The 17,468-nt window shown below is 41.8% G+C and overlaps 1 protein-coding gene across 6 annotated transcripts in view; it reads right to left on the bottom strand.

Moving 5' to 3' along the window:
• Window positions 1–17,468, bottom strand: part of KIF6 (kinesin family member 6) — a 154,634-nt gene that overhangs the window by 28,232 nt on the left and 108,934 nt on the right. For all 6 annotated transcript variants that reach the window (XR_014545726.1, XR_014545727.1, XR_014545728.1 and 3 more), the window contains exon 16: window positions 5,333–5,383. Coding sequence is in view for 1 of the 6 variants with exons in the window: in XM_083604512.1 (XP_083460638.1) it covers window positions 5,333–5,383 (51 nt within the window). In the remaining 5 variants the exon portion in view is untranslated. The remainder of the gene's footprint in view (window positions 1–5,332; window positions 5,384–17,468) is intronic.

A 17,468-nucleotide genomic window follows, 5' to 3' on the forward strand; every position in this document is an offset into this window, starting at 1 on the left:
CTCCAACTCTACAATTCTATGGTTCTATGATCATGTCTCAAGTTCAAAGATCACTGCATGACTGGATGCCTAGACAGTTCTCAACATAATTTCTGAGCGACTCAAATATAGTCATAGCAGATATTCCACTACATTCTGTTTCATTCATATTTATATTAGAACTAGTCCATTGTATATATATGAAACTGATTGGTCTATTAAAATATACATGGTTTCTTTAACCTTCAAAATGTATGCAACCTAAAGATCAGCAATCCTTGAAATTATAGGTGTACTCATTCATTGAAAGACACTGTAGTATCACCAGCGAGTATAGCTAAGATTCTCAGTGTCTCCAAAGCTTAAAAATACCATACTCCTTAACATAATGTAAAATGTCATAACTACATTTGTTGGTATAAAATTTGTTCTAATACTTGTTGATTAAAGCAATTAAAACACATAAAGTGAGAAAACAGAGTTTTGTAACCTGTTCTCAAATTTATTAATGTAAACCAAAATTATTTGATAGCATGCATGCTATGACAAATTCTCAGTTATTTCCATGCCGCTTCGCTTGGACACATCAACTTATGGCATGATCATGAAGAAGTATTTTAGACTCAGGGTTGATACACTAGCAATAGTTTTAATGAACAAAATTTACTTTCTATGCCTATTTATTTTCCCTTATGTTGCTGTTTTTGCAGAATCCCTGCCAATAAATTCATTCGCCGTGGCATTAAAGAAATGTGAACCCCAAAAGATTTAAATCTCTCAAAAGAAATTTAAATGGTCCCCTAGGCAAATATTCATGGAATGTTTTTGAGGTACTCATCCAGAGCTGGTACCAAAATCTTGCTCCAGGACTAATGGAAAATCTATGCTCTTAACAAACATCATCTGATCAACCACTTTTTAGTCTCAGAATTCCAAAAATAACCCTCAGGGCTAAGTGATGCCAATGCTGTTGTTCTGAACTCATGGAAACATTGGGGAAATGATTTTCTCTGTAACGATGGGCAAATAAAATGGCCTAAAATGCCACTAGATGTCACTCTAGGAAGCGAAACAAAAGCATTATACTAGATATACAGATGTGGGTTGTTTCAAATTTGAAACACAAATATTCAAAAAAGCTGAATATACCATAGCACTGAAACAAAATTAAATGTGTGAAATACTAAGAAAATGCAACTCTTGTTCAATTTTCATTCAAATCACAACTAGAACTGGTTTTGTTCCTTGACTGGAAACCTATTATGGTATATTCTGTTCTTTAGATGTCTTCATTTATTCAACAAAAATCTGAAATCTTTGACCGCATTATCAGAACTGAAAGAGACTGACACTTTCATAAAGGTGTGTGAAATAATAATAATAATAATAATAATAATAATAATATTTATTTATACGCCACCCTACCCGGCTAAAACCGGACTAAAAGTGGCTAACATCAAATGTATAACACATTAACATAAAATCAGGCAGTCAATTAAAATACATCCTAAAATCAGATCAGGATCAGAATAAAATCCAAGCAGATGGCAACCTGCAGATTAGGGTTGGGGACCTTAAATGCTCACCAAGCCCAACTGTTTGTGCTGAACTTATATGAGCCTGTGAGAAAAATTGGGAGGCCACTTTCATGCAAGTTCTTATGAAAGGGGAGGGGGAGTCAGACTGAACCCCGACCAAAGGCCTGGAGGAACAGCTCCGGCTTGGAGGCTCTGCGGAAAGATGTCAAATCCCGCAGGGCTCTGGTCTCTTGTGACAGAGCATTCCACCAGGCCGGGGCCATTGCTGAAAAGGCCTTGGCCCTGGTTGAGGCCAGTCTAATCTCCCTGAGGCTCGGGACCTCCAAGATGTTGTTGTTTGTGGACCATAAGGTTCTCCGTGGGGCATACCAGGAGAGGCGGTCCCATAGGTACAAGGGTCCTAGGCCGTATAGGGCTTTAAAGGTTAAAACACCAGCTTAAACCTGATCCTGTACTCCACCGGGAGCCAGTGCAGCTTGTATAGCACTGGATGAATGTGATCCCATGGCGAGGACCCCGTAAGGAGTCTCGCTGCGGCATTCTGCACCCCCTGGAGTTTCTTGGTCAGCTTCAAGGGCAGTCCCATGTAGAGTGAATTACACTAATCAAGCCTGGAGGTGACCGTAGCATGGATCACAGTGGCAAGATCAGGGCAAGAGAGGTAAGGGACCAACTGCTTAGCATGGTGGAGATGAAAAAATGCTGCCTTTGTTGTAACTGTAACCTGCGCCTCCATAGAAAGGGAGGTGTCGAAGATTACACCCAGACTCTTGACAGAAGATGCTGGAACTAATTGCGCCCCTGCAAGAGATAGGACTCCCCCCCCCCCAGCCCCATGTTGTCCTGACCCAGCCAAAGGACCTCTGTCTTCGAAGGATTTAACTTCAACCGGCTCCCACACAGCCATCCAGCCACAGCTTCCAAGCACCTGATCAGTGTGTCTGGGGCCGAGTCAGGGTGGCCATCCATCAGCAGATAAAGTTGGGTGTGATCAGCATACTGGTGGCAACCCAAACCGAAACTCCGGAGAAGATGGGTGAGGGGGCACATAAAGATTTTAAAAAGCATCAGGGAAACGATTGCGCCCTGCGGCACTCCACACACCAAGGTGTGCCGCGACGACAACTTCTCCCCTAGTGTTGTATTGTAATTTCACAAATAAAATATCCATGGAGATAATGTGCCAAATAATACCCTCAAGTTAATACAGCTTTGAAATGCAGTAATTTGCTATTGGATACCTCAGCCTTTGCCTTGATGTCACTTAAGACAATGCAGAGTGTTTTCTTCTCTCACACCACAACTGATTCCTGCAAATTACCAAAGGGTGGAAGTGTAACCCGTAATTTGTGCAAATACAGAACACATTCACCAGAGATGCACCACAAAACAAAAAATGAGTATCCAACAAAATGTGACATCAATCTGGAACACACAAGGAGGCACAGCTGGGTTGTCACCTCAAATTCCAGAAGGAGGAGATCAGAGTACCACATGTTGCCAATGACAAACGGAAAGAGTCTGAAGTCCCATCGTTTCTTGTAGAAATTCAGTACATCCAGTAAATCATTGGTACTAAAGGAGCATGCAGGTACTAAAGGATCTTGTGGGTGTAATCCAAAACGGAAGAAAAAGAAGACCCAGGTAACTACTGACCCATCAGCTTGACATCAATTCCAGGAAAGGTCCTAGAACAGATAATTAAAAGGCCAGTCTGTGGGCACTTAGAAAAGAATGCTGTGATTACTAAGACCCAGCAAATAAGTCATGCCAGACCAATTACATTTCTTCGTTAGATAGAGTTACAAGCTTGGTGGATCAGGGGAATGCTGTGGACATAGTGTATCTTGATTTCAATAAGGATTTTGACAAAGTCCCCCCATTATATCCCTGTGAAGAAGCTGATAAAATGTGGCCTGGATGAGATAATTGTTGGGTAGGTATGTACCCCAAGTGGCCACTAATGGTTCCTTGTCATCTTGGTGAAAATGGGACAAATGTGGTACTGCAGAGTTCTATCTTGGGCCTGTTGTTCTTCAACAACTTTGCAAACAACTTAGACAACTTAGACAAAAGAACTGAGGGGATGCTCCACAAATTTGCAGATGACACCAACCTGGGAGGGGTAGCTAATGCTGCAAGAGAATCAGGATTCAAGAGGACTGTGACATATTGCAGAACTGGGCCTGAAGTAACAACATGAATTTCAATAGGGACAAATGTCAGGTTCTGCACTTAGGCGGGAATTACTAGCTGCACAAATATAAGATGGGGGACACCCGGCTTGCCAGTAGAACATGTGAAAATGATCTCTGGGTCTTCGTAGACCACAAGCTTAACATGAGTCAACAGTGAGTTGCAGTAGAAAAAAACCACTAATGCTATTTGAAGCTGCAGCAACAGACATATAATGTCCCGGTAAAGGGAATTAATAGTACCACTCTTTTCTACCTTGGTCAAACCACATATGGAGTATTGTGTCCAGGGGTGGACCTAGACATAGGTTAAAAATGCTATAAATAAGTCAGAAATTAAATAGTTCAAATATCCAACTTCAAATATCTCAAGGGCTGTCACATGGAAGATGGAGCAAGCTTGTTTGCACCTGCTCCATACACAAACCAAGGGATTCAAGTTACAATAAAGGAAATTTCTGATGGTAAGAGATGTTCTACAGTGGAACAGACTGCCTTGGAAGGGCAAGGAAAGACAATTAAGGAAATCTGTCTTAAAACTTTTTTTTAAGGCTGAGTATGAAGGTTTCCTGAAATGAGAAATCCACATCCAAAGCGTGTCCATCAGGGAAAAGAGATCATCATTATTCAAAATGGAAGTAAAGTATCTCCATAGAGAGGAAAGTTTTAAGTAAGAGAGGCAGCTGGAAAATCTTAACACCAAGATTTCAAATGGAAATTAGGTTTCATTTTGGATTTGGATTTTTCCACATAGTCTTAAATAGGTTTACTACCAAGCAGTTTTCATTCATGGATGTCTTGATGCCTTTATGGTGATCAAGGAAGCCCCTAGGAGAATTCACAGCTGTTTCTGTCAGACTGAACACACATATACAAGAGAGGCATGTAATGATCGCCAATCTACACAGCAAACATCAGGCTATGATATTACAATGAATGGATAAAGAAAACATATAGAAGATATTCACTGTGGTTATCGAAACAATCTTGCATATGTTATAATTGTGATATATGAACATTTAAGGCCTGCCTTATGTATGAAGGACAATTATTAGAAACTGCAGTGCTCAAAATTTCAGCTGCCACCCAGCAGCTCTGTGCTGTCATCTTTATTTAAATCAAGTAACCCATTATTTGTTGAAGCATTCCCCACATCAGTTTCTGTGAAGAGTGAAGAGTAATTAAACATTTGCAAAGGCTCCACATGTTTCTGGAGATGTTTGGAAACATACAGAGTGCACATGTTTTTATATCTGCTCTCAAAGGCAGCGGTGTTACAGTTCAACCCAGGACAACATCTAAGCAAAACAAACCCAGGCATAAATCAATATGGTTCCACTGAAGCCAGGGGACGAGATCCCCAGCTTGTGGAGAAGTGTAGCCCCAGTAAGGTCAAAAGGCCTAATTCTTCAGCTGCTGTCACTAACCACGGTGATAAATTTGTTTGTGAGGAGAGAAGAGGCCATGAAAACATTGCCGCGTGACCATTGAACAACATTAACAAGAGCAAGAAGCCCATAGCCAAGAACAGGAGGATTGCAGGCAACAAGTAACTGCATGTTTGTGTGGAGGGAACAACCTTGTATGGAAAGAGCTAAGTATGGCTGCAACAAAACTCACCTTGAGCTGCTTTCTGCATGTGCCGCTGGGTTATCTCCTCTTTCAAATGATCTGTGTAAATGACAAAGTACATTTGCTCAATAAAGTAAATAAAATAACTTGACAAACAATTTTCATGCTTTTTACTCTCCTGCAGAGCCAGTGCAGGCATATATTCCATTGTCATTAGCGATCTCCCGAACAGTCTTTCTTTATCTTGTCGATGCCAGTACTATTTAGAATTTATTTATTGCATATCTCAAAGTACTGGTTTGGTCATTGGCTCTGAAAATTCAGTCCCAGGATGGCGGCACAGCCACTTTCATGGAACTGCAGCGTCCTGCAACTTTGTAAAGCTAAGCAGCGTAGAAGACAAATGGACTAACAGGAACTCATTCATAAAACTAGCAATGGAAAACTGCTATTAGTCATTCACTCAGTCTCATAACCAGCATTTAAGCAAGTTACGCTGAAATACTTGAATGTTCCAAGGGCAATTGTAAATGCCAGATGCAGTATATTTTCTAAAAGTTTCAGTGCTCGATATAGGAATGTACCAACTCCCTCTCAAGCAGAAAGAGTAGATGAAGCCTTCATCTTAGTGAATATCCTGTCACAAGCTGTGCCACCTTGATTAGGAGTCCATTTCCTGGAGTCTTCACATTAAAGTCAGGGCTGGGTTACAGACATGGCTCTTGGACTGGCCTCACAAAAAGATGTTGTTTGTATGAACTGGTACTGTTCATATTGCCCAGCTGCCATGAGGTCCCAGGCAGCCTGCAATGCATCAATGTATGTTTTTCACCTCTGTTTCAACTGACCCTAACTCCTGAGTATAAAGACCTCCTAGAACTGTAGGTTAATTTCCAGTCTGGGCAGGAACAGTTACCATCCAGGTATAGGGTGATATATAAATTCAGTAATTAATAATAATAATCTTATTCCCTAATGGCCACTGAACAAGTTCAGCCCGTTTTCTTCATGCTCTCTCCCTGAACAAAACATGTAATATGAAACTGAGGTCTGTCATAAAGGGGGAAGATCATTGAGTTGTCAAAGATACAGTCAAACCCTCGTCAAACTGCAAGAAAAATGGAACTCAAGTCTTAAAAACATTAGTGTGTATATATATATATAAAAGAACTCAGGTATGTTTTGGGGTGTCTTCACTCTAGTACTTTACATCAAATTGTTGCTGGATGAAATAGTCATAGCTTGATAGGGGTCAAAACCACATCTTAAGAATTCTATTTTAAATCATTTGTTGTTAGAGCTGGAAGACCCACACTAGTTTCAATTTTCCTGGGGGAAATCCATGATAAATGTGAGAGGACAAAAAAATTCCAGGATAGGTTTTAACTACAGCTGCCCTTCTGAAAAGAAATAGTTGGCTAGAATTTATTTTTATTCTATGTGTTACATGAGAATGAACATATTTTATAACAATGTACACAAGGGAATAACTTCATGAGAATCTATACATAATCAGGGGGTGGAGAAGAGAGGAGGCCCAAATGAGGAGTGGTCTGAAAGACATGGGAACAGGGGATAGCCATAATATTTTCACAGCAGGATGTGAGAGGATGATTGAAACTGGATCAGTGGGAAATAAATGTATTGGTAAGATATAAGTGAGCAAATAATTCCATTAGGGAGAAGGCAACAGTTCCGATGATGAAGAGGTAGTTCTGAAGCATGAGAGTCATTCTGGTCTCACAGTGGTCCATGCAGATGCAGGTGCCGAGGGCAGCTGTCTACCAGCTCCATCTGGTACGCCGGCTGAGACCCTACCTGTCTGCACACTGTCTTGCCAGGGTGGTACATGTTCTGGTTACCTCCCACTTAGTCACTTGGGAAGACAGGCGAACTAATATCAGTGTACTGGATGAGGCAAAGATCACCAGTGTTGAAGCAATGATTCTTCAACATCAATTTTGTTGGACTGGTCATGTTGTACGGATGCCTGATTATCGTCTTCCAAAGCAACTACTCTATTGCGAACTTAAAAATGGAAAGCGTAATGCTGGTGGTCAACAAAAGAGGTTTAAAGACTGTCTCTAGGCAAATCTAAAAAAATGTAGTATAAACACTGACAACTGGGAAACACTGGCCTGCGAGTGCTCCAGCTGGAGAACAGCCTTTACCAAAGGTGCCATGGACTTTGAAGACTCAGAAAGCAAGGGAGGAATGTGCTAAGAGGAAGGCACGCTTGGCAAATCCACACCACAACTCCCACCCGGGAACCAATGTCCCCACTGTGGAAGGATGTGTGGGTACAGAATTGGCCTCCACAGTCACTTACAGACTCATTGTTAAAACCATGTTTCTGGAAGACAATCTTACTCGGCTACGAGCGATCGCCAAAGGGAAGAGAGAAGACTTAGACTACTGCATTGCACTCTATGTGGGGCTACCTTTGAAGGTGACTTGGAAACGACAACTAATCCAGAATGTAGCAGCTAGACTGGTGATTGGGAGTGGCTGCCGAGACCATATAGCACCAGTCCTGAAAGACCTACATTGGCTTCCAGTACATTTCTGTGCACAATTCAAAGTGTTGGTGCTGACCTTTAAAGCCCTAAACAGCTTTGGCCCTGTATACCTGAAGGAGTGTCTTCACCCCCATTGTTCAGTCTGGACAGTGAGATCCAGCTCAGAAAAGACTTCTAAAAGTCTTCAGGGCTGGCTCAGCAAATTACCAAAAATGCTGAAGCAGAGTACATAAGTTAGAATTATATTTAACCTTTGATTTTCTTTCGCCAAGTTGCTTGTTTGATGCTTTTGTGTCTCTGTGATTTACCAGGAAAAACATGTTTGGTTAAGTGCTCCAGACTGGTGAAACACCACATGCCCAGACACTTGTGTAACATCAATAGTCTGTAGAACAGTGGGAACTTGAGAAATTGGAAAGACTTCGTTTCAAGAGGATGTGGGCCACAGACCTGTCATTATAGTGCACCCTCCTATGTTGTCTCTTTAAACAGATCCCCCTAGTTTGGATGAAGAAATGTTTGTAGGGGGCTGGTGGTACCTACTTATAAAAGAGGATATTCAAATCTTGCTGGATGAGTAGTTTAAACAAAGCAGTCAGGAGGAAAAGGAAAGCATTGTACCTGAAGATAATAGCAGCTTTGATGGTTGGGCTGCAAGACATATATATATATGAATGTCTCTTTCTCTGATATTCTTAATATTATGGTATTACACAAACAGAAACAGATGTTTGACAGAAAGATGTTTGGAAACCCCAAATTCTGACTCATATGCTTTGCTATTTACAGTGCCTGCTCAATTAAGAAGAAGAGTCAGTTAAATTAAAGCTCAATCTGCATTTAGAACTTTGAAATGTTTAGAAAACAATTGACTCGAGAACATTTTCCAAAAGAATAAACAGAGTTCTTTAAAAAACAACAACACCCCTGCTTATGTCTGCTTTCCAATGATTTGACATTTTGTTAACTAGTATGTTGCATGTAATAGCAACCTTATTTTATCCTGAACCATGCTCCCCCCAAAATATTCCTCATACTGTGATAACAGCATTATGAGCTAGCCACATCTATATACACTTATAATAAACATGTCATTTAAAAACAACCATAATTATTTGGTAACCTTGGAGGCTTTTTGGATAACAGTACATAATAGATTATGACTGAACTGTCTCTACTAGGATAACTTTTCTTAGGCTATTTAAATTTGTTATTTATTAAAGGTTCAGCAAAACATTGCTTTGCTGACAATGAGAGCAAAGTAGGAAGTCATACGTCTTTTTTGATTGATGAGTTTAGTGTTATAATTACTTTGCAATTTGACTGTGCTGGAAACAGATCAGAGATTAAAAATTCTGGACAACATTTAAATGCCTATGAATAATAACAAGGCAGAATTGACTTAATGATTGCTTTGGGACAAACACTTCTCCTGTTCTTGGTTTGGCACTTAGCATACAATGGGACAAAAATGGAAGGGCTCCCAGCAACCATTTGATGTGGCCCATCACACCCTCACTCTGGTCCTGCTTTTATCCCCTTCTGTCAAGCAAATTGACAAGTCTGCGTATATGCTATAATCAGTCTTGATTTTGTATGCAGAAATCAGCATCTGGAGAATATCAGCTTTTATTTTAACAAAGGGAGAATCTAGCACTAAGGGTTGCAAGAAATGATGGCTTGTGTTATGTGGGCTGTGATGAAAAGTTTAACCTGCTTTCCTTATAGATTATGAAAAATGTAAGAATTTAATAAGAATGGGTGAAGTTTGTTTAATGTTGAAATGGTCAACACTTTCAGCTGGTTAACTGCCACAAAATTAGTTCAAGACGAATGGATTGAGAGTTTGACAGGGCAGCAGTGCGATAAGGCAAGGGGGATGTTTGGTATCTGTTTTATTCCATCGCTGTCCTTACACTGCTCTCTCTACTGTTGCTAAAGTCACTTTAATTCTCCCTCATAGACCATGAAGGAACTGCACCCAGAAGCAGTTGCAACCTGATGCAGTGAAGAAAATTCAAAGGTTTCTCAAAGCACAGCTAACTGTGAAATGAAGTTGGGCTGCCAGGGTGCGGAATTAGCCTGGAAAACAATGTGGCATTAGCAGAAAGGGCCTGAAATCAATACAGATAAATGGAAACATAAGTATGCAGTAAATGTGTTTCTAAATGATTATTGCCAAAGGGGTGAATGCTAGCTGTGCCAAGTGGACTCTCAGCTGAGAGAACAGGGAAAGTCCTAGCCAATGGAAAACATTGTTGTTGCTTATTCCTCAAGCAGAATACTCTGTCTGTGATCAGTTGGCATTTGGTAAATTGCTGCATATGCCTTCTATAGCTTCCCAGCACATGCGACTGTCACCCATTACGAGTTACCTACCTGCACATGCTGTATAGGTACATTTTTACATAGAAACATTCTCACTGTAGACATTTTGCAATATATAAGATGTCCCTAACATGCATAAACGGGACGCGGGTGGCGCTGTGGGTTAAACCACAGAGCCTAGGACTTGCTGATCAGAAGGTCAGTGGTTCGAATCCCCGCGACGGGGTGAGCTCCCGTTGCTCGGTCCCTGCTCCTGCCAACTTAGCAGTTCGAAAGCACATCAAAGTGCAAGTAGATAAATAGGTACCACTCTGGCAGGAAGGTAAATGGCGTTTCCGTGTGCTGCTCTGGTTCACCAGAAGTGGCTTAGTTATGTTGCCCACATGACCCGGAAGCTGTACGCCGGCTCCCTTGGCCAATAAAGCGAGATGAGCGCCGCAGCCCCAGAGTCGGCCACGACTGGACCTAATGGTCAGGGGTCCCTTTACCCTTTACCCCTAACATGCATAAAGCTTCTCAGTCCTTATGTATTTCTCCACTCCATTTGGCAGAGTTGTGTTGTAGGTTTATTTACAGAGTGTTCATTCACTCTTCTTTTCTGCTTTATGTGATAGAAAGGAGCAAGTTTGTTCCCCCACTCTCTCCATCAGAGTCTCTGTTGGCTGCCCTAGTGCAAACGATTTTTCTTTATTCCTCTAACATGTTTTACAGTTGTGCTCTTGTGAAGCTCTATTAATTTCAATTATGCTTCTGCAGGTGATACTCCTGGTGGACTGTACTCAATATTTTCCCTTATAACAAGTGCTGACAGAAGCTGTCCATGGATCAGGTTGATTAATGATCTCTTTAAATATGATGTTGAGCCATTAGGTCAGACTAAAGGTTGCACCTCTGGTCAACTGTGCACATCAAGAATGTAACAAACACTTCTGCCCAACCACAGAGGCTAACCATCATATTTCCCAAGGGCCCAACACTGTTCCTCTATTACAAAGCTGCTAGGCATGCAACACAAATCCATGCAATTTTTTCTAGAGACTGAACAGCAAAATGTGCATCAAGACTATTTTTTAGATTGGTATATTTTGTCAAAGGCAGACAGCTATTTAATCAAGTTATACTATGACTGCAGGGCAATTATTTAGTCTGTATAGGCTAATGAATTTACATTTGCAAACATGATCACACATAGACTTACAGAACTGTAGAGTTGGGAAGGACCTCAAGAGTTGGTCATCTAGTTCAATCCCCTGAAATGCAGGAATCACAGCTAAAGAAGCCCTGACTGATGACGACTCAAGTTTATTTTTAAGAAAACCTGCAATGAGCACCTACTACTAGGTGAGGCAGGTACCTGAAATCTGGATCAGTGCATGAAGCTCTCATAATCCCAATCCCCTCAGAAAACAACTGGGAGAATATAGGAGACATGGTTTCTAACAGCACTGTCGTGCCTACTCACTTCTGAGTAAGTACTAATGAGCTGAATGTGGCTTAAGGTAAAGGGTAAAGGGACCCCTGACCATCAGGTCCAGTTGTGACCGACTCTGGGGTTGCGGTGCTCACCTCGCTTTCTTGGCTGCGGGAGACGGCGTACAGCTTCCGGGTCATGTAGCCAGCATGACTAAGCCGCTTCTGGCGAACCAGAGCAGCGCACGGAAACGCCATTTACCTTTCCGCAGGAGCGGTACCTATTTATCTACTTGCACTTTGACGTGCTTTCGAACTGCTGGGTTGGCAGGAGCTGGGATGGAGCAACAGGAGCTCACCCCATCATGGGGATTCGAACCGCCGACCTTCTGATCAGCAAATCCTAGGCTCTGTGGTTTAACCCACAGAGCCACCCGTGTCCCTGAATGTGGCTTATTCCTGGGCAAATTGATACAGAACTGCAGCCTAATATTACATTAGGTTTATAGTCAGATAATTCCAGCCCTTTTGCCTATGTACGATGGGTATGGATCTCAAAGTGGACTGCAGGACATGCACCCAAATGCCACCCCCGCATTCAATTCAATTCAAGTCAATACAATTTCTTTTCAATTTCAGTTTCAATTTCAATTCAAGTCAATACAATTTCTTTTCACCCACCCCCATTCAATTCAAGTCAATACAATTTCTTTTTCTATCATCAAGTCAATACAAGTTCTTTTCTACTTCCTCAATTTTACCACAAATTTTCATTCTACTTCAGGAATTTTGAAAAATCAGGAATGTTTCCTTCCTGCTCCATGTAGTAGATGGTTGTCATATTTTGTCTGGATCACACTAAGGTTTCTCCATATTCTTTCTTCCTTCATGATTCTATTTGTACTCTACTCTTCCACAAAGAGAATCATGCTCAAAGTGGCTTACAACAAAGAAAACAGGAATATATCTCAAAATCAACCATCACAAGAACAATTTTGTAGCATTAAAGGTAAAGGTACCCCTGCCCGTATGGGCCAGTCGTGTCCGACTCTAGGGTTGCGTACTCATCTCGCTCTAGAGGCCGTGAGCCAGCGCCGTCCGAAGACACTTTCGGGTCACGTGGCCAGCGTGACGAAGCTGCAGCTGGCGAGCCAGCACCAGCGCAGCACACGGAAGCGCCGTTTACCTTCCCGCTATAAAGCGGTACCTATTTATCTACTTGCACTTAAGAGTGCTTTCGAACTGCTAGGTGGGCAGGAGCTGGGACCGAACGACGGGAGCTCACTCTGCCGCGGGGATTCGAACCGCCGACCATATGATCAGCAAGTCCTACGCACTGAGGTTTTACCCACAGCGCCACATTATAAAACAACATAATAGAACATATAACAATATACAAAAACCACATTTCAGTACTACAAATATTACAAGATTACATTAACAACATTACCCACTGAATTCTGCACCAGATAAGATTCTGAACCATCTTCAGAGGCAGCCCTACATATAACATGTTGAAGTAATCTAACCTACATGTTACCAGAACATAGACAACAGAGGTTAGCCTATCCCTGTCCAGAGAGGGGTGCAGCTGGGGCAGCAGCCAAAGCTGATGGAATGCACTCCGTGCCACTGAGGCCACTTGAGCCTCAAGCAACAGCAATGGATCCAGGAGTACCCCAAGCTACGTACCCTCTCCTTTAGAGGGAGTGTAATCCCATCAAGAGCAGGCAATCTCCCACTCATCTGGTCTAGGGAACCACCCACTAATAGTGCCTCAGTCTTATCTTGATTGAACTTCAGCTTGTTGGCTCTCATCGAGTCCATTACCGAGGCAAGGCAACAAACTCAAAGGCTTATTAGTAACAAAATAAGTAAATGATTCCAGCTCTGTTGTATGTACAGACTTTTTCCTACAAACAAGAGATGGGCTTTGGCGTGTTGTACTGCCAGTTCCATAACTTTCTGAAACACAAATATTTACTCAAGGAACAATGAAATACCATACATTCTTACAGAAATGTACCTTTTGATCCCAATAATGTGAACTGTAGACACATTATTTTGATCCCAATGATGTGAACTGTTTTGAGTGAACCCTGCCCAAAACTGACCTTAGCACTGTGCTAACATTTCTCTCCACAACTAATTATATTTTATGAAGCCTCACCAAACAAGCTGCTAAAAATATTCCCACAGTTGATACCAAATCATTTTTTCCAAAGGAGTCATTCTTCATTTGGAGATAACAGTACCAATAAAATGCTGAATGCTGAATCACCACATGTTCTGGCAAAAAAAGTAGTTTGGGGGAATTGAGGAATTCACTCAGCATGCAGCTAGCTGTCATTAGGACTGTGATAAATCTGGTGGTTTTGGCCTCGGTTCCTGGATAAAAATACCATCCCAAGGTATGGAAAAGAGATGAAACTAACAAAATTAGTGTGCAGACTTCTGATGGAAGACACAAGATATGGAATTATTGTGAAGATAAAAATAAGGAGGGGGATGAAGGAGAGCCTGGCCTGTTTCAGTATGAACTTTAGAAGGAAGATTAGCGTGGACACTGATTTAAATTCATGGATCTCTTATGGACTTGCATGTCCCTGATTAAGGGCTCAGGGGTGGGGAGTGAGCTAACGGAGCCCTGTTAGCTCACTCCCCACCCCCAAGCTCTTCAACAGGGTGGCAGTGAGTGGGAGAGACTGGGGAGTACCCAAACGAGTGCTGGGCAGAGGCAAATAGACTGTGCACGCTGCTCACCAGCTCTGCTCCCTCTCCCCCCACCCCTACTGTCTCTCTGTTGCATGGTTTGAGGCGGGGGGGGGGGTTGAGCCAATAAAGGGATATGGACTGTGTGCACATAAACATGCTTGCACACTCCCCAGCTCCTCTACCTCTCCCATCCACTGCAGCTCTGTTGCCAGGCATGGCAAGGGTTCAAGGCATGGCAGGGAAGGGAAGAGCAGGGGGCACCAGAGGTCTCATTGGTTCTGGGTAGGTCTAACTGATGTTCCCAAGTTGTCCATCTTTGGGCTCTCTGCTTAGCCCAACCCTGTGGATGTTTACTTGAAGTAAATCCTATTAAACCAATGGACCCTGTTGGGTGGCCTCATATCAGTTTCTATGGATAGGAACATTACCGGGAATAACATTTTCTCTGCCATGCTTTTTGGGACTGCAGTGGGGACCTCCACAGTGACAGAGCTTCCCCACTTGCCAGAAGAGATCAGCAGAGGGCAGTGGATGGGGATGACCGCCCAGTCCTAAAATCTTTGAGCAGCTCGGGGGGGGGGGGGGAGGATTGCAGCCTTCATGTGCATAGGATACAGCCTAAGACAATCAATCCACTCTCATAGCCTCAGCCATGTCCCCCAGCAATATGGGATGCACAATGTTACTCCTTAACCTTTTAAGATTGTTGCAAAGATTAAGCATGCAGTAACATATTGTGAAGTGCTTTGGAAACTCTAACATTCTATATCGATGTGTTTGTGGAATGCTCTCTCCAGGGTGGTTTGTCTGACATCTACTTTGAGGTCATTTCAGTGCCATGTGCAGATCTTTTTTATTTCCCCAGACTTTTAAATATTACATTTTATTCCTCCTGTATGTTTATTGTACGCCTAATTGTAAGCCACCCTGTACATACACATCTACATATACGTACGTATCTTTTACTTTTAAAAAGCTTTTAAAATACAAAACCTCTGGCTTTGCATCACAACAGACAGGAGATAATGGAAACCAGAGACATTGCTTCATATGTTCAGGAAAACAAGAGCTGTATTCAACTAATGTTTAACCAGAGCCTATGTCTACTGAACTTACTGAACCTAAGTTAATCCTGATGTACTGCAAAATCCATTAAGACCAAAGGACAGTGGTGTCTTTGCACCCACAAAGGCATGGCCACCATGCTTAGAATGTTAATGGAAAGATAGTAAACCTTTTCCTTTCCAGAACCTTGCTCGTCTGTGCACTGGTGAGGCCAGGTTCCACAAAAGACAGAAGGTTTCTTCTTCAGCCTATATAGCACCATTTCTTTTTCTTCTTCTTCAAACCCTGACCTTGTCTTGGGAGGCAAGACAGCACCACTATAGACTTGTCTTAGCAGTCAGCTAAACAAAAAGAGGAGCATGGCACACTAAGTTGCAGAGTGACTTGCTGGGCCAAAAGAAGTTGGCAGCTATGCCAGCTCACTGTTAAAATGGACAAAGCATGGAGGAAAGGAAGAATGTAATGATAGAGTGGCTGATTCAAAATGTAAAGCTCAAGAGGGAGGCTGTCCACTTGTGCAGAGCACCAAATACTTCTATAATGAACAAAGGAAGCTTTCTGTGTGTGCTGGGGGTAGGAATGCTGCACTACAGAGCCATATGAAGGCCTGGGGGGTGCTCTTTCTCACCCCACTTGGGAAGCAACTACAATGGCAGTGCCACACTGCACTCTGCTAATACTACAACAGAAGTATTTATGGATACAAGGCATTCAATCCAAGTTCAGGGATCGATACACTTTCTACCTTCTTTTTTTAAAAATAATGGTCCATAGGCAACACACACACGGTCATGTCTAAATGTTTTTACTTTTACTTCCCTGTGATAAGCCCAAGTTAGGTGATGGCTCCTAAGCAGCTGTTATCTGCATTCCCTACTAGTTTTTCTAGCCAAGCTTCCGAACTGAGCTTTAGATGGAGAAACATCACCAACTGAACTCCTTAAAGAACGCAGCTTGCCCAGCCCAGCAGAATCTATTATTGACTTTGGCATAGTGTATTTTGGTCCCTCCAGCACTGTGTGGAAAGGAATAGTATGGTCCAAATTACTAGCAACTTTTAGGTCCAACATTGATGCAGGCAACAGATCCTTCAGTTTCTTTTCAGCTTTATATTTCTATGGTTCTGCATGGGCCCTAATAAATTAGAAGCATGTCAATATTTTTTTTCAAGTGAGAGAGACAGCATCTGGACATTGTCCCTTAGTTGTTTATCACATCTGTTTGTCCTTGAATTAAATATAGAATTGGCCCATTACCATAGTTTAAAAACAAAAAACAAAAACCACAATGCCATATGGCTAAGGGTTCACTGTCCTTTAAGTCAATTACATATTCATGCTGATGCTGCAGGCTATTCTTAATGGCTCCAGATGAATCAAGATACGATTGATTTCTGTTTGCATTTTTATTATTTGATTATTTCTAAAGAATGGTAGAAAAAGAAAGGTGCTTACTCTACAACTCTGAACACAAAAAATGCATTATGTGCTGCAGAGTAGAAAGAAACTGTACTTCAGTCCAGCACACCAGCTTAAAGTCTACTCTTCACACAGTTGCTTAAGTGTGCACCTAAAAATGTAATGTATGTTGGCAGAGCCAATGTGCTTTTAATCACATTGTGTCTCTATACATACATACACTTAGGAGATCTGGGATTAGTTATATCTATTCTGTGTATGTGATGAACCTGGGTTTGCTTCTATCTGCAAGGACAGAAACCAGAATGAAGGTCTCCTGCCTCCTCTCATACACAACAGTATCTGTGATGGATAATTTTATGGACCAGAATGAAACACCTAAAGTGATTAAGATGATACATTTTTGTCTATTGTCTGAACTTTCCCTCTTTTCCTATATACTTAAATCTTCGTCAAGTATAATGGTTACTTATATTAAGTGGTATTTTTTGGATGAAAGTTGCTATTTCAAATATTGGGCCATAGCCACTCTACTTTGGGTGTTCTAATGAGAAGTTTTCAACATGAGGAATCCCTTTCCCGCAAAACAAAGCACCACACAGCAGTCTTTGAATTATTTTAAGATGTTTTCTGTAATATATGAAATGACAAGTGCTTCTCATCTTGAACATTCATGTGTCTTGTCCCTTTCCATCAGGACCAATGGGCGTTTATTTGTGATGTAGGGGT

This window comes from Podarcis filfolensis (genome assembly GCF_964270895.1).
Source record: "Podarcis filfolensis genome assembly, chromosome: 3".
Lineage (NCBI taxonomy): Eukaryota > Metazoa > Chordata > Lepidosauria > Squamata > Lacertidae > Podarcis > Podarcis filfolensis.